Consider the following 18791-nt stretch of genomic DNA (forward strand, 5'->3'; position numbering starts at 1 on the left):
ATGAATTCCGTGTTCCTAGTACAGATTTGGGTAAAATTTGACGACGCATATCAAAGTGCATCTTGAGGGACTCTATAGTTCAATGAGGGATAGGATAGATACCTTCAAAGTTGCTATTTGGTACTGCCCGATAAAACAATTTTCACAACTTCTCTTCCACTATGGCTACTCCGAATTAGGTTTTCCTGCAGTTTTCCTAATTCATAAAGTAAATACCGGAGTAGTATAGAACAACTAGACCTTCTGCAGAGGCACCTCTAAAAAGCATTATGCGGGTCATTCTGTAATTGGGTGCAAGCCTGTTGAGGGCCCAGAACAAGAGAGGGATAATAAATAAATAAATAAATCAGAAATTCTTTCATGTTTGTATTCTCGTTAAAGCATGAAATGTCCATAAGGGCCATTAAAATCGAAAAAACAAATTTGAAAGTGCACTCTTCGCCTCTTGCTCATAAGCGGCTTAACGAATTTTTTTTAATTCAGTTAAGTACACTGAGAAAAAGGCTTAATCAGAATGGATTTCATTCACGAAATGGTATTTAAAGAAAGAAAATGTGGTTTCCAAATAATCCACGGCTACCTAAAGTTTCCTGGGCCAATTTCATTTTTGCATTATTTTATTTTCTCTGCGGCTGCACAAAAGTGCTTCACTGCGGCGAAAAGGGCACCGAATTCTTGAATAAAGAGAAATCATTTATAAAAAAAGACCACGACTCTTTGTCAATATACTCAATATAACTGTGGATGTATATATTTGCGGGCACAAAATTTCATAATTAGCGCCTTCTTTAGATGTGAATTATGTAATTTTGCCTCTATATACCTACTGTAATTCTAATTACTTTGCCATTAGTCGTAGACCCTAACAAGAGAAAAACTTTAGTATTTTAAAACGGGTAGCAAGTAATGCAATTATATAACATTTGCTGAATGCGGCTAACGAGATTTTTCGTTCCATGCCCGTCTGGCAAGAACTATTTATCTTTTCAAAAATTAATTGCGGCCCTTTTGTATTCCGCGCAATATAACGATGTGTTTTCTTGATTTTTAAAAGCTCGCGCTTCACATTCGAAAGATTGAAGCGTAAAAACTGTTCCACAGTTGCCCATATAGAACGATAAATTGAAATTTTCCTTCTGTTTTAATCTGAAAGCTTGTAGAAGTAGCGCTACACAAACGATACAAAAGTAGTAACCGGAATGGAATGAAAAGCGTGTGTAATATGCACATATATTGCAGTTTTTATTAGAACACTGCAAGCCATCTACTTCTACTACCGAATGCATTGTTATTTCCACATACGAGAGAGAAATGAAGAAATTTACTGTATGTAAATGCAACGAACCTATTTACCGTCCGTTATTACGTACTTTTCACAAAATCCAATTACGATATATTAAATTAGCAGATTTGCTACCCATTTATATGCACCATTGGACAAACGATTTTTCTTCATTACCTGCTTAATGTGTTCCGAACCGGTTGCAAAATAGGTATTCTTGCACCTAAATATCAAATAACTTTTAATTCCCCCAGACGCTAATGCAAAAGATGCAGAACTAAATAGGAGATAAAAACGTTTTATGGCTCTCTTGGTATCTTCATGTAAGTAAAGTCGTATTACTACGAAATAAACACGTACTTCCGCTTTGTTTGTGATTACCATGAAATAATAGTTTGTATCAATATCCCCATTCATTTTTTATGGACCTATCAATCGATATTGGCCGTAAATCTAGTAAGGACCAAATCATGAAGGAGAAATATTAATAACGTGTAATACCTCGGTGCCGTATTTTTATTAATCGACAGTTTTTCTCGTCTAACTGTCAATGTCAAAAAAACCGATAAAATATTCCCCAAAACACAATAATATAGTCAGACTGTGCGCTTTAGAAAAGTTAAAAGCAGAAAAGGAACTGCTTGCCGCAAAAATCTGGAAATTAAAGAAAATCATCATCTTTGGGCTAGTCATGCCATGTGGCAAAGTAAACTTCCAGACCTTTTTTCCAGTTTGAATGGTTAGGCTGATGTCACACTGTTGTATATTTTTATACCGGATGGAACACTGAATATATGTTCAAAACAATATTTTTCAAAGAAGCTTTTTATCACGAACATTAACATTGTGGTCAGTCGAGTACGTCTGCACAGTCAACAGCGGCATATATTTTTTATGACACCTTTTTGGATAGAGAGACGTGAAAAAATTGTTATATTAAATAACAAAATTTAATAGAAAAGCTCAAATTAAGTAAAATAGTATAATTCATTCACTAAATTGTGTTGAAAAAGAAACGTATTCCCTTATTAGCTATGTCAAAGTAATTATCTACTTGATTAACCTTTTTTATTTAGTTTTTCTTTATAATAATACCAAATAGTTTTTTTTATTTACAATTTTTTCTTTAGAAGCTAAATTAACGCACTGAACATAGTTTGTATACTTGCTGCGAATTTAATAATTTTTAATACAACAAATTGCTTTGGAAAAACAAACAAAAGATTAACGTTTTTTAAAATGAATTAAAACAAGTATTTTCCATAATTTGAGTTTTTCTCTTAAATTTGGTTATGTGGTGTCATGTGGATGCCATAAAAAACTTCTTTTCAAAAATTGTAGTTTCCAAATAAATTTCCCTTCTGTATATTGTCTTGGCTTGAAACCCCGCCCACTCAAAAATAAAGGCAAAATAAATAAATAAATAAATATTGTTCCTTGTAATATTATAGAAATTATATATTCCCTTCAGTCCAAAATTTCATAAAAATCGTTTTCGAGATATCACTTTGTAAAACTTTCGTAAATTGCATTATATTTTGTGATTGGTTGAAATTTTTTGGTTGCAACCCCGCTAGAGAAACAGTGGGTATTAATGTCTGTATGAAAGCTATGGCTATGTAAATGAGTGGATGGTAAAGTGGACCAAAATAAATAAGGATCTAAGAAGTTTAGTTAATGTGCCTTCCTTAACTTTTGTTCAGTATAACACAGATTTATGTGTACGTCTCATGTGGTTTTATAAAAGTGTAATTTATTTATTGATTTAATAGTTGAGTGAAATGTAGGTTTGCCTTTGTTTATACGTTAAAAAGCATTCAGACAATCTAGATGCATTTCTTGTATTGTTTCTGATACAAGAAATTGTTATATGACATCAGAAACTAAACAAGAAACGATATAAATGTATGGTGTCATACGGCCTTTAGCTCTTTTGTTACTGACACTCCTATAAGACACTGTTTCAGTCAAAGACATGGCAAACCCAAAGGTGATGAACCGAAAACTGGTTATTTTGTCATGTATAAATAAGTACAAAGGCTAAATATTAGAAGAAATTTTGAAGAAATTGTAGTTAAACCTGACGGAGTTGTCCATCAAGATTTAACTGTTCCACTACTACTTGCCGTCATACAAGAAAAATGTCATTTCAAATTTCTTGTATCGATCTACATTCTTGTCATGTAGACCATTCCTCATCTGATGCTCTTATACCTGCGGCTAATTCCGGGAGCGAACTTTTTATCGTTAATACTAAAATTGGCTACTCTGGACACTTTAGATAGTTCAAACGAAGCTAAAAAACAAATCACATTCTACATTTGATTCCGCCCCATCTACTTGGACAAACGATCTGCTACACCGTATTTTTTTTCTGAACGGTCGGGGAAAGTCTGACAATTACGAAAATGTGACACATATTAAATATATATTTGAGTTTGAAAACGTGGAACGATTTCCTTTTTGTTTTTTCTACTTTATTATTAGGCATTCCTTTTTATAACGTCGCTTTTTTTTAGGGAGATCATTTGAAAATCCTTAATACGAATCATTAAATTTTACTTGTGTGGTCCCACGATCGATAATTCAACAATAATAGTAATCGGACAGTAACGATTTTCTACATCGTTGGTTTAATCCGTTCTTTTTACGACTCCGAACTATTGTCATCATGCACAGTTCGTGAATGTAATAAATGACTCATTCATAAAGTAGATGATTGGACGACGTTTTCGCGTTTTAAACTTTGAAGGATAATAAATAATTGACGGGTTCTTTGTTTCATGGTAGCGTAGACAGATAAGAATCTACCCCTCTATTTATAATACCCAAATCCTTTGAGAATATTTTGTGCATACATTGCTGGAACGTTAAGATTACAAAGGGTCCACGGTTTTTGAGTAATCCTGTAAAATCGTAAATATTTATGAATATACTTACACCTACGCCGCCGCCGGTAGAGAAAATCAGTTAATGTCCCATTCACCGTTTCTGTGGTCAGCTTGCATAACGTTTCCAAGAATTGTGACACGTTATATCCATTCATAATTTAATAGGCCTGCGGTTAGACCGCACTAATGACTATGTTTGCATAATAAAACAAATTTATTTTAAAAATTGCACGAAATTTACGCAAATAAGGAATCTTGCGGAAGTTACCTCGGCTGTTTTATTACTTGGAAGTGAAAACATGAAGAAAACAAAGGTGTAATTAATTGTGCACCGCGATCAAGAGAAATGGCCCGTTTGCGTAATTGAAACGCAAAGTAGCGAATGGATCTCTAATTTGTTCTGTTAATAAATGTCGCACTTTTATAACTTTATTACACCATCTTCACCGATATCTAATTATATTTTACAAAAGTATCCCAGTTCACGGTGATACGAAAAACTTGCATGAGATTTTAAAAGTAAATTTAGTGTAATGTAATTTCGAAACGCCACATAAATCAGCGCCCGGAAGATATTTTCAGCTGAAAAATCTGGACGGTTGCATGAAATTTTGCATATTCCAACAAAATTGTCCAGTGTAAATTAATTATGTAACGAAAATCGGCCGCTAGGTAAAATATCACCAAAAATATGCCCCATACCGGTGTTCGATCTGTATGTACTAATATTTTATTTATAGTTGCACGAAATTTACATTTTAAATTGGAATTTTTAATTAAAACTTATGCTAATGAAATTACCTGTGCTTTTCGAACTGTATGAAATGAAAAAAACTTTATTACTAATTCACGAACTAGCTAAAATCAATTAAGCTGAACGCTCATTCGTTCTGTGACGACAGGAAATTTAAGAACACTTTGTATTGTAGGTACATTGCCATTGAGGCTAGAGAGGTGGTTATTATATTAATACGCTAGAATTTACTCGGTTCCGTATTTGGTATTCACATTCATGAAAATCGCGGACTGAGCACGCATTGTTCAGCTACAACTTTATTTCCGCAGAAATCTCGCCTATGGGGGATGAAACGAGATTCTTGCAGTGTTTGATAAGTTTATACTAGATCTATTCGTCAACTTTGAGGGGCGCATCTATTGTGTATATGAAAACTGCACTTTAGCTGGTTTTACGGTTTCAAGTCATACGAAGTTATCAAGCAAAAATATTTTATTATAATAAATTATCTGCCGGGGTTTCCGTGCACAACTTATGGCACGTGCATACAGGGCATTTCCCCCATTTATGAGGGAGGGACTTTATCCTAAGGCAAGATTTCAAAGTCTATGCAACGCAATTGAAAATTTTACCAACCAAATTGGGGCATAAATCACGATGTTCAAGTATTACATTAGATCTCCCTAGTTGCGGAAGCTAATGCAAAGACCTTTTTACACCATTTTTTAACGTATGTGAATGACTCCATCGATTTGTATTTTTGGTGAAGAAATATGCTTCTGACTTCTTTTTCTGAAAGTGACTGAAAAATCTCAGTCATAATTTTCTAGATCCTTTTAGAAAATTATTCAAAATGCGTTTAAAAGGTTTACAATGACTTCTCTATGTTTTCCTGAATTTTTGGGTCATTGTCAGAGCATGGAGAGTATATAAAGGTCTGGAAAGGGGCTAAAACTAGGGAAGGTTTAAAAAACGAAGGAGACGCATAGAATATGCTCGATTATTGTAGGGAACATTTAGCTTCAGTGTTTTTCAACGCACTTTAGCCCGCTTTTAGCGCTTTCCAGAAAATCTAACGTCCATTATCAACTAAAGCTCGTAAAAAGCCCTGTAACGGAAGATTTAGAATCTGAAAAGCGATAAAACGCTCTGGACAGGCGCTAAAAATCGATGTGGGTAAGAGTGTATTCTATGCATCTATGCGCCTCACAGTATTCTCAGATCAAAGTAGTACCGGAGCCGAGTTATGTCAGAGCTGAGTCGTCCGAAAGCCAAATAGTATCGGCGCCGAGTTGCGAAACGCCGAATCGTCCGTGTCCGCACAACGAAATCGAAACAGACTGAATAACTCGTATGGAAATAATTTTTGAAAAAAACGCTAAAATAGGTCGATTTTGGTTTACACTTACTTAAAAGTTTACACTCCTGGCGTTAATCCCTTAAGCAGGGTTTCTACTCCTTCAAGAACTTTTACTTGTACGTTGGGTCGAGTAACATCATAGTAAAAATCTCGTAATTTTCGTAGTTTTCAAATTTGCGCGAGCTTTTAGGTGAATGAACACCTTCATATGAAATATTTGCTACACAAAACAATCCTGAAGAACACAAACCATCAAAAATCAACATAACAAAACCTGCTACCAACCCTCAAAATTTTAGACTCGTAAAATCCCTATTATTCCGGGAGCCAGAGGCATTTTTGACCTCATCATTTCATGTCGATTGATTTTAAAGTATGGATGACTATTTTTTATCCTAGTAAAATTTAAAATAATATTCATAAAAATTTCACTCGGATAAAATGATTTTGTGAACAAAAATTCGGACATGTTTCCCACCCTCCTATGCTCGCATTCATTGCAGGTGCGCCAGCTGACTTTCACTTTCGTCGTCAAAATGGATCCCTGGCTCCAAGACTATTAGAGCAACTGATGAATTATCTGATATGTCAGATGCCAATGTTTTGCCTTGGTTTATAGCTCGGTTTTTAGGTACTGAGAGTACTGAGACATGTAGAAAATTAACAGCCCCTTTCAACGATGTGTCACTCGACCCACCGTTGAATTTAATATTATTGAAGGTATGGCAACCCTCCTTAGGAGGTTGACGCCAGAGGTGTAAAGTTAAAGATGTCCCCGTTCCAACCAAACTCGACTTGTTTTTGCGTTTTTTTTCTAAAGACTTTTTCCTCGACTTTTTCATTAAGAGTTATTCAGTCTGTTTCGTTTTTGTTATACCACCATGTATGTCTTTCAGACATTTTAAGCCAAGTGCACTCAAACCAAGCACCAAATTAGATATGAATACCATCGTGAATACCTCAGCACTCTACACATTTTTTAGCGCATCTCCACAAAAATAAAAATGCGCAATTGCACAATTGTGGCCACTTTATCCCAGTGGCGTATTTACGGGGGGAGGGGGGGGCCCCCCCCCCCCCCCAAGAAGAATTGAGTTGTCATCATAGCTATTAGGTATTTAGGTAATACAGTACAACCTCGTTAATCCGAATAGATTCGGACCACCTACCTTTCGGATTATCAAATTTTCGGATTATCGCGAAACTAGTGAAAATAATAAATTTGAACACATTCATTAAGAAATAAACTTTATTCTTTTCAACGTCTTTAGGAGTGTCATCGTAGTTACGAGGAACAAAATTATTTCGGACTATCGCGATTACGGACTAGCGTGTATTCGGATTGTCGAGGTTGTACTGTACTCCGATATCCGCTCCGCCCACTTTAAAATAAAGGCAATAATATATAGGTATATATAGAGAGCAATTTTGGTTTTGGTTAAAGTCTAAAGTCACTAAAATCTAAATATTCTGTAGTATTCAGTATTCACTATTCAGTGAGTGATCAGTGTTGGCAGTCAACGATTTGGCTATCGATCGGCAATTTGCTACATTGATGCCCAAAATAACAAATAGGTATCAGTTACTTAGTACTGCTACTGAGGTGAGGTACCTGCGTCCTGCCTTTCACGAAATGACGAAAATAAGAATTTTAAATTTTAAAAACAGGAATTTTTTTGCCCATAACTTTTGATTGAGACGTCTAATCGAAAAACTACGAATCGTTTTGGATTCTACGCACCCAAATTAATCAGAAAAAGTTTTTTCCCGAGAAATTTTGGTGCAGTCGATTTTTGGAAAAAAAGGAAGGTTTATACATGCCTTTTTTTGCCCCGAAAAAAAAATTGTCTCAGATCGATCGGAAAAAAATATTTTGTTATAGAATGTAGCCTGTAGAATCCATAAATTCAAACAGTTCCAAGATCGGACTACTAGATCAAAAGTTACAGCCCTTTGAATTTTTTGTCGAAATTGGTTTTTTGCCCATAAATATACCTATTATTCAAAGTTTTCGTTGACTAATTAAAGCAAAAGCAATAAAGGGGCCTGTCAGCAGTAAGAAATAAAATACCGTTCTAATCTAATCTTTTTCGCCTGTACAATAATAAATAGATAAATGACTACCAGCATCAGCAACCTGCAACCCAATTTCTATTTCTTACCCCCCCTCCCCCTTCTAGTACGCACTGGGTGACTGTATGTGCCACGAACTTGTTTAATCCCCCCCCCCCCCCAGAATAAATTTCTACGTACGCCACTGCTTTGTCCGTCCGTCGCTACGGCTGTGTCGCTACTAAATCTTTATCTTAAGAGCTATTATTCTACTTCTTCCGCTATTTGGTTCGTTATGGTGTCGAGGCTTGCACCAAGGAAGGAATTTTTCTGGGCCCCTAACGAAAAAAGTTCAAATATGTGAAAAATAGTATAGTGGAGGAGACCAAAAACAAACATTTTTTCGAAATAAACGGAACGTCCAAAGTGTATCGTCGCCCTTAAAGTACCACATTTGCGATTATTGACAAACGCATATTTAAGAGTATAGAATTATTTGATTAGCTTAGTTTTCGTATATTCTTTATGATTTTGCAATGATTTTCACTTACCCCACTTGTCGGATCCATGAGCAGGGACGTGAAAAATAATTCCGGATGGTATTTTTGAAAATTAAAAATCAAATTTAGTTTTTAAAAATTTTAAAAATATGCATCTTGTCTACATTCGATTTACGCTGCAGGTGCGGGCACTTTTTCGAAGGGCGAGGGCGAGTATAAGTTTCTCGGCGGTAAAATACGAATAACTCTTTTAAAAATAGTTTAATAGTTGCTAAATAGTGCACCCACAAAATTTCATTAAGCTCCAACATTTTTTGAGGGCCAAACAAGCCTTGAACCTGAAATTTCTTTCCAATTTCCAAAATTCGCCGAAATCAGGGGTCGGAATTTTAGAAATATTTTTACAAAGAACAAAACAGGCATAGGTACCCAAAACCTATAGGTAAAGCCGCAAGTGAAGAACCGCAAATTTTGGGGGCGTAGCTTCCACACGAAATATTTTAGATATGCGGTTTATCTCGCGGTTTAGTTGGAAAAATGAGTCCCCTATACCAGAATACCACCTCGAATACCACTCACTTTTTTTACAAACGTAATTGTTATACCTTGTATAGTTAAACAATCGGTTACACCTCGGGTTACACTACTTATCGGCGGACGATACGATATACGTAAAGTAGACTGATATGTCGGTGTCGGTGGATCCCTATAAAAATAGTTATTTTTTAGTACAAGTGGACTGTCAAGCTCTAGATTTGAACACACGAGCTGGCGGAGTGTCATATTTCGTGCAATATGGGAAAAAGATAAAAAAACCTCGTAAAAAACGTAATAATGCAAAATTCGAGTACATATGCCTAAAGTCCCAATTAATTTTTAGGTATTTCTTGTGTTTTTGTGATACATATTTGCAAAAATAGGCGATATCTTGCAAAAACGAGTTGACATTTTTTGAAATTACCAAAAAACCAAGTTTAAAGGGTTCGTGAGCAATCTTTTAAACCTTTTAGATGCATTTTGTTTTGAAATTGCAGAGCAAAATTGCTGTCACATTTTAATACCTATGAAGAAAGTTTGACTTTTGTGATAAAATCAATATTACCTATTTCTTTGAGTGATTTTGTTTAAAGGACCTGCTAGCATATTACAGCAAAAAGTGAACGTCTGCGTGCATTTTAAAGTTATGCAATTTTCAAGGAAATTCGCCTTTATGTTAATGATATTCGATGAAATTACGTACTAATTTAATTTTTTCTCAGCGCATACCACAAACACAGAAGAGGATAGAAAAACCGACTTTACTTACGTTTTGGGATATGCTCTAATTTTAAAATGTCTACTCCAAGATGACGTACCAGTACCACTAAACGAAGACGCCAGCAGGAAAAAATCCTTTTGAAATCTCCTGCAATTCTTGACCGGACAACGAACAAAACCTTAGGATCGCAGGATGAGGGCACATTCTCACTTTTATGGAATTTCATCAAGATAATAATTTAATATCCATAAGTAACTAACCACTAATTAAGACGTCTCCAGTTACGTTATAAAATTAAGCCATTATTCTCATTGCTTTCAATGTAACTTCTGGATCGGCCATGAATATTAAACAATAATTTTAATTCAAGTGATCAATGTTTCCGTAACAAGAGACTATGTGATTTCCGAGTTCATTTCCTATGCGGAATGACAAGTCCGAAAGAAAATGTGTTAAAAATTAAACCGGTACAACAATGGCAAGGAGAACCTTTGATCCGAAAACGTACCTACTTGATGAACGTAATATTCAGGCCGCAAATTGAGTTCAACCTACCGGTTAAGACGCTTAAGGCAAAGTAAAGCAAGCAACCCTTCAGGAGATATTTAAAACGTACTCACTCGAAAATCTGATTTACTCTTAATAGAAGCTGTACAATCATCTACCGCTCCATTAATTTTTACACGACCCACGTTACTCTTCTTTTTTTTCCCGTAAATATCAATTTAACCTCTCGGTTGCCATAATTAAAAGGCAATAGCGGCGAAAATACAAGCAAAAAGTAATTTAAACGCGAGATCAAAAACTCAATAAAACGTTTCTTTGCATAAAACTAACCAAATGTTTAATTATACTTTTAATTAAGCTTACATCAGAAAGAATTCGTGAAAAGTTTGCAAAACTTGTTGAAAATTAAAAATGAATAATTAATCAGAATGTACCCTTTCTATATAGGTCACTTTGCAAAACTTAAGTTATTAAATTTTTCTTCATTACAAGGTGACTTGATAGACCAACTGGTTTGTAGTACGCCCACAAGATTCTAAAATGGGAAAACTGGAAATTAATCCCACAATTCAACATATTTTCTACGATTGTATATACCTATCTGATTCTCCCACTTTTAATTGGCCTATAATTGAAATGTACACGTAAGGCATTTTTGTGTAAGTAAATTGCAGGGGTCAGATGAACGTAATTGAATGAGTTCTCACAGTAATTAATGTTTCGTGCTTTTTTTTTGTTTTGAAAATAATTACAACACGCTTAGAGGAAGGTAATTTACGTAGTTCGCTGGTGTGAAGCGACCTAGCAAGAGATGATGTCAACGAACGAGGTGACTTGCCAAAATTCAGCAGAAAACCGACAGTAATGCATGATGAATTGAACAAATTATCTTAAAAATATGCCACCATATTGCTGGACACGTGGTTCAATCTATCGGGGGGAAATTTTGGTGTATTTTCCTGTTTATTGAAGAACTGTCAATTAAGAATCTCGACTCCGAGCTCCCCCTTAAAAAGGCAAACACAGAATCTTTGTTTATAGAGTGGGTCTGATTGGATCACTTTAATCAGTTCTAAGAGTTGTCCAAACTAATTCTTAATTAGTAATCCAAAATGTAATGAATGTTATAAAAAAAATATGGGAATTTGGACTAATTACACAGAAATGAAGCCTGTTTGCACCAATTATACAATTAAGTTAATACCAAAGCTAATAGTAATCAATTTTAGTGGTAATCATAAAACATTGAAACTAATAACAGTACACATAACCCATCCATTAAAATTCATTGGTAAATGGTGTCATTACGATAATACTTCACATAAAAAAGCATTTGACTATCTAATAGACACATCGAAAATATATTGAGGTCAACTTAAATAAACAACATTAATAAGAAATCCTCAATTATCTAATCTCATCGTGTCGCCTATTTCAAACTTATATACTCAACAAGTACGTCTCCTATTTATAGATACATAAGGATATCGTACGATGAACCCCTTCTATTATTGGACACAATCCAGTAATAACACCTTTATGCAAAGACAAGTCGGGGGAAAAGCAGCTTACATGCATTTTCCATCCTACGGAAAATGCAGTCTAGGCAAAAAGCTCGGTTTTAAATCCCCGCTTTTAGAAAAGTTGATTTATTTTAATTGGCAAAAAACGACAGATAACGCTCTTATAGTTAATTAATTAAAACATTACGTTTTGATTTGATGAAAAAATCAATGTCCTGACCTAAATCTTTTTATATTTGAGCGATATGCTTTGATTCGGTTGTATTTAGTGTACATCATAAAGATAAAAAAAATGTAATTTCCAGGCCAGTACAATGAAACATTTCATGTTTTTAATCAGCCATTAAACTGGGAACTGGATATAAACGACCTAATTTTACAAACGGACAAAAAATTATCGATCGCTACAATATACGTATAGGTGTGTACGAGGGTGTGTATTAATTATATTTTCTCTTTCAAGTGTGTACGCTACGCTCGAATGTTATCACTTTAATTGTCCAACGGGTTATAATTATCAAACTCTAAGCACCGAGTTAACTTAACTCATGCAGCACTAGGAAAGCTTCTAGCATTTTTAATAGTGCTAATTTGGTGGGCATTCAAGTACCAATTAGAAGAGAAACAATAGAATGAATGTTACACTCGAATCAAATATAGAGATTTAAATTGAATTAGATCAATATTTTGAATTATGGTACCATCTCCAATTAAATTGGAATTAATTTTTGATGCACCAATTATTCTGTAGCACCGTATATCTTGAATGGGTAATTGATAAGCTTACATTTTCCATACTTCCATTGCGGGATAGCGAGATCAGTCATTTTACAATTAATGGATGTTGTCAACGAGGATGTGTTGATGCTAAAGTTCAATTACAAACAAAGATAATAAAAATTGAAATTGAAATTTAAATATGCAGTTTAGAAAACCCAAACCGAATCGCAATTCCATGATCATTCCCTTTTCCATCCACACAACGATGAAAGGTAACTCACTCATTACTAAAATTTGCCTTGAATTTTGAACTTCAATTTAGGCGCAACCGAGGGTGCAACACATTAAAATCAATTTTTTTTCATTTATGATCTTGCTGGTGGCAATTCATTCCAAGCTAGGCGACGGTTTAAAGTTTAAAGGAAATTATTCAGTATTCATCGTCTTCGTGAGACTGGACCCTGGACCCTCGACTGGAACATTGAAGCTAATTGGACCAGGAAGGCCAAGGACTGTAAGAACGGTAGACGTAAAAAAGGGTCGAGAAGAGGGTGTACCATTGACTGGGAGACAATGTGGTTTATGCATGATGGTGCACCAGCTCATTTTAGTGTAGTTGCTCGAAGGTTTTTAACAGCAACATACGAAGATGGCTGTATTCATAACGGTCATAACTCGAGTAAAAAGTAAACGAGGATTCCGTTCAAAAAAGATGTTCACCAGTGCTTTCAACCGATTTTGTCATTTCAAGGAATTTTATGATTTTAGCTACACAGGGTGTAGTATCTAAGACCCCTTGGATCATAATTCCTTTACCATAATAGATGTCCAAAAAAGTGCAGGAGAAAAATTCTACACAATTGCTGTCGCCATATTACTAAAATATTGTTTAGTCACTAATAAGCGTGCTGTGTTACAGCGGCGTTACAAAGAGGCGATTTTTAAAAATGGTCCACCCATTTTATTGACGAATTGGAAAGTACTTATTTTTTCATGTGTAACATACCAAATATCCTTAACTTGAATGATTTCGCTGTTATAGCCATTTTTTCCTCAAAATATATGACCGTTTTTCGATTTTTTTTTTCAGAGAACAAAATCGCGCCAGCGGTTAAGATTTCAATTGGGCTCAGAACAAGAGAGGGATAACAAACAAAAATAAATAAATTTAAAAAAAGATCTCTCCCACTTTAACATAATTTGTTTTAGGTCCTTATCGAATAACGTGTAAAGTTTGCAATAACCCGCGTCATAACCAGCCGACAATAGATTTTGCATATTTCATGTGAACTTGTAGCATTTAATATGCAAAAATAAGTATAGGGGCAGGAAAATTCTATTGAGAGGTGTTTGGGCTCCAATTATATTAAATTACACTACTCAAGAATCTACTTTAAAATAAGGTCGATATAATTTATGCATCGTCCGAGGCTTCATCACAAGAGAGGCTTTTTCTGTAAAAGGAAGACTTGGGCCGTGAGGTTTCAAATTTGAAATTTTCGAGGAAATTTTTAACACAATCGAGGCCAGTTCCTTAAACATGTTTTCTATAAAATTAAGATTTGGGGTGTAAGCCGTGTAAGGTTAAAAATGTTTAATGTTTAAAGCAATCAAAGGAGGCCAATATTGACCCTTAGGACTATTTTCTTTCTAATGGTAACTTGGTCCGCGTGGATAAAATTTTAAAATTTTTAAAGTAATTAGAATTAAGAATTTTACAGGATTCGTTACGGGAAAGAACCATTATTAGTCCTTTTTTCTGTAAAATGAAGATTTGCTCTGTAGGGGTAAAAATCTTAAAATGTTAATGTAATCATGGCGAGTTCTACAGGAGACTCGCAGGGGTACAGGACGATGTACAGGATTCATAAGAGAAGTCAATAAACCGAGCAATAAACAATACTTAGGGCGTTCTTTTTGTAAAATGAAACCTTGGAGTGCAGGGTTAAATTTCTAACAATACATGTCAATTCTATCGCATAAATTAGAATAGAGGCCAACAAGACAATTTCGCCAATAATATAATCCTTTTGGGATACTGTTGGGCTGGATCAAGAATTTTCAATTTTTAAGGTAATGAAAGCGAGGTCTACAAGATTCATTAGAAAATCGGTGAATAAATCTTTAAGATTTTTTTTGTAAAACTAAAATTCGGGCTGTAGGGTTAAATACGAGGTTACATTTTGAATGCGAATTTTACAGCATTCGCTAAAAGAGAGGCGAGAAGAGAGGCCAATAATAATATTTAGTTAAATACAATTTTTAATTTTCAGACAGGTCCATAATAATCCTATAGAATTTTTTAGGTGAACATTTTTTAATTTTTAAAGGAAGTTCTACAAGATTCTTCAAAAGAGAGGTTAACACGAGGGCCAATAATACTCTATATTCTCCCCTCAATTTATATGATGCAAAAAAATACTTCATCTCCTAGAGCCAGTAAAAACTATTACCTGGCGTATAATGTACAATATTTTATTTGTTACTCATTTGTAAACAATAGTAAACGTAAATAATTAGTTCTTAAATTACTCTTGAAGAAATGTCTAAAATATCATATTATCCATGTGACAGAGACTTCGCATTAATTCTGGCCAATGAAATTACTAGATTACTAACTTGCAAAATTTTTACAGGTCTGCTGTCAGTTTTACAAGTCAGTAGCGTTTAAACATGACGTTTACCCGTTTGCATTTTGTCTTGTTAATCAACGTTTACAACTGAGTAACAAATAAAAGCCATTTCGAACTGCTGCTAATTGATAACTGGATATCTGTTTGTTTTAGAAAATTCCATGGCATCGCAGATTATTGAAAAAGATGCGGGTTATTTTTCCAATTTTCCGTCTTTATATGAAAGATAATTGAAAACTAATACAGTTGATTGGCGTAAAAAAATTTTTTCTACAAAAAACCTTATTACATTTTTGCTCTACAATAATTTGGGGAGCCGATAATCGCATGTAATGAATTTTAAATTGAAATCCCTATGGTGCGTTACGCAAGTCACCACCCTGTATATGGTAATCGAGGAAAGTTCTACAGCGGCTGATAATAATTAATCCGAGAATAAATCATTGTATAATTGGGCTGCAGAGTAAAAAAAAATACGCATTTTCAAAGTAACCCATGGCAATTCTACCAGACTCATTGGAAAGGAGACTACCTAATAGCATTATTGACTCGATTATTGAATAAAATCAAGAATAAAATAGTGTTTTTATTCAATGCTAATAAGTAATAATTCTTAGTCCTTTATTCTGTCATCGGATGACTTGGGCAGCAGGGTAAAATATTTTAAATTTTTAAGTAATTAGGGCGAATTCTTCACGATTCAAAGGGCATGTCAATACTAATCCCTCGACTAATCCTTAGCACTTTTTTCTATAACATGAAGACCTGGGTCGCAATGTTAAACCTTTCGGAAAAGCTGTTTCACAGAGTCTATAGCAACCGAGATAGCCACCTAGGTACATGAAAAAATGCGAGCATCAAAGTGGAAATACAACAGCTTTAGGGACTTGCTTTGTAGCCATTAGGACCGTATCAGGGTGTTGGTTGTCGAACAAGTTACGATTTGTGTGCATTTTATTGAAAATAATTGCAACCATTTAGTTTAGCAGATTATCAACATTTTTGCTTGAGCACAAACAAAAAAAACACAAGGCACCAAATTACCTACTTCATTGCCAATAGTTTGGAAGGTAACGAGGAAGGTAATTTCTCATTTATATTAACAATTGCTGATTGTTAATCATCACTGTTTCAGAGTTATTATAATTGTGGGATTTTAGATTTCATTACATCATTAGAATATGTTCATGGATGTTGGGGAAACAACTTTAGGTGTGAAAATGAAACAAGTATGTACTTGCTTCAATTTCAATTCTACGCTTAGACAATGGAAATGTCAAACAAAGCGTGAAAATGCGTTATAATTAACGAATTTAAAATCTTCTTAAAGAGACGAACTTCTGCAAAATGTTATCAAACAATATATCATACTGTTACAGTGGCTTTGATAATGTTCACAAATTTCTATTGGTGATTTTCTTTCCGACTCCGACATTCAAGATAAAAATAATAGCATGACTCGACTGGTCATTAAAAGAGACAGGCCGATTAAAATAGGTACCTATGTTATGGTGGTAGGCAAATAATTCTTATTTACGGTAAAGCGACAAACATAATTCCAATCAATTCACTAATCCAAAAATTTTTAATATGGAATACCTTCGAAACCGTTTATACAAACCTGTATTATTAAATTAAATTCAGAAAAATTGTTTCCCCAACACTGAAAACGCTAGGAATTGAATTTAATTCATTTAAACTAGAAAATGAAATTAATTCATGTGCAGGGTAGTTAAGGGATACACTTTCGCAAGTGCGTTTATGGCTTATTCGATAAAAAATTTATATGCCAAAATTCTTGGGGATTATGTTTAACCGCGTAATAAATAAAGCCCAGGCTCGCGAGAGGGGTGCGACGAAGGAATGTGTAAGAAAAACGAAAATAAATGATAAGGCCGTAGTGGGACGTGATGTAAAATCGCATTAAATATTGATTACAACCACCAGGAGAAAAGATCTATGTAACCTCACCGTTTCAAAGGTTGGAATCCTTGAAACTTTATGAATAAATATTACAAAAGTAAAAGCGTAAGGAAACCTCAGTTACGTTTGCTTAACAACAACGTGTAAATGGAAAATAAATAAATTCATCTCGTTTGCATAACGTAATCGTTTAAAAATAAAACAACCTTCATTCACTCACTTTTTGACTTGGAGCCTCTTTCGAAAAAATCCTAGGCAATTTTTCCATCATTTTTCCACATAAATAAGCACTAAATTATTAAATAAGGGCACTTAATCCAAATTTGCGGCGTACAAATAAAAGAACTCCAAACTAAAACATAACGAAGGGGGCAATGTTTATTTAAAAATACACGCATGCGAGCGACGTCTCTACAGCGGGCTACATGCACTAAACAAACGCTCGATAACGACTGTCTACTGAAACGTCTGAAACTGAATAAAAGCGTAGTAGCAGTAGCACGACTTGATCCAAACGCTCTCTAGACCCCAGTTTTCAAACCCCCACCGAACAATTCCGACCGAGGGGCCGCGAAGTAATAAAAGGGAAGAATATCCTGAAGGATGAAGGATAAATGTGCCAGTTGTTCTGTTGGGCACCGCTTAACAATAAGGAATTTGGGAAGGAGGGAAAAAATCGCTCCTTTAATTTGTGGATGTAGAACATCGACGTTGTTAATTTTGACCAATTTTTTTTATGCCGAGCTTCCACAAACGAGATTCTAATGTAGAGATGTTTTAATAAGCGTTTTGGATTTATGCCAGAGAGTGAACCGAAATTAATCATAACATGTAATGTCTGATAGAATTTAAGGGATGACGCTACTAATTTTGATTTGTCGAGTAGATGTTTTAGATTGAATTGATTTATGATATTAAGCAAATTGAGCCTATTTTTTACTGGAAAAAAGTTGAATGGCGTAGTTCGGGAACTTTGGATTGTGAAATTCGGAACGGAAATGTGACAGCATTCAATGCCATTGAATTTTTTTTTACATTCGAATTCGATTATGATAGATGATTTCGAAGCCGGTAGGCTAAACTTTAATGATCGTATGTAGGTGGGCGCCCTTGCAGCACATAAAAGAGATGCTGCGAGTCACCTTTTGAATTTTTCTTTGCATGGGAAATCATATTTCACATCCAAAGGCGACTCGACCTCAATCCTTTTTTGATCGCCCGTTGTAATCCACTACTGACATTGATCAAATAATGTGGTAATTTCAACCGTAATAAAATTGTAACCACAATTTCTGAATTTTTCTACTGTCAACTAACAACTTTTTGTTAAATTCCAAGGAAATGAGCTTAGTGGCAGTATTGCGGATAATTTCTTACTGTACTTAACTTTAAAGTAAAGTGGGTAT

General features: G+C 34.6%; 2 protein-coding genes and 1 long non-coding RNA gene across 6 annotated transcripts in view; 1 reads left to right on the forward strand and 2 right to left on the reverse strand.

Annotated features, from left to right (window-relative positions):
* Positions 1 to 18791, reverse strand: part of LOC116171081 — a 194677-nt gene that overhangs the window by 116052 nt on the left and 59834 nt on the right. The gene's annotated exons all lie outside the window — the stretch shown is intronic.
* Positions 1 to 18791, reverse strand: part of LOC116171075 (leucine-rich repeats and immunoglobulin-like domains protein 1) — a 129488-nt gene that overhangs the window by 69202 nt on the left and 41495 nt on the right. For 3 of the 4 annotated variants that reach the window (XM_031487740.1, XM_031487741.1, XM_031487742.1), the window contains exon 1: positions 17606 to 17866. The exons of the other annotated variant lie outside the window; for it this stretch is intronic. In XM_031487740.1, the coding sequence (XP_031343600.1) occupies positions 17606 to 17656 (51 nt within the window). In that variant the 5' untranslated portion in view covers positions 17657 to 17866. Of the gene's footprint in view, positions 1 to 17605; positions 17867 to 18791 lie in introns of those variants that run through there. 4 annotated transcript variants of the gene reach the window in all.
* LOC116171093 lies at positions 1501 to 10324 on the forward strand. Its single transcript, XR_004145371.1, has 2 exons — positions 1501 to 1605; positions 10081 to 10324. It is a non-coding gene; the product is annotated as an uncharacterized LOC116171093 (long non-coding RNA).

The sequence above is a fragment of the Photinus pyralis genome, unplaced genomic scaffold, assembly GCF_008802855.1.
Source record: "Photinus pyralis isolate 1611_PpyrPB1 unplaced genomic scaffold, Ppyr1.3 Ppyr1.4_LG5, whole genome shotgun sequence".
NCBI lineage: Eukaryota > Metazoa > Arthropoda > Insecta > Coleoptera > Lampyridae > Photinus > Photinus pyralis.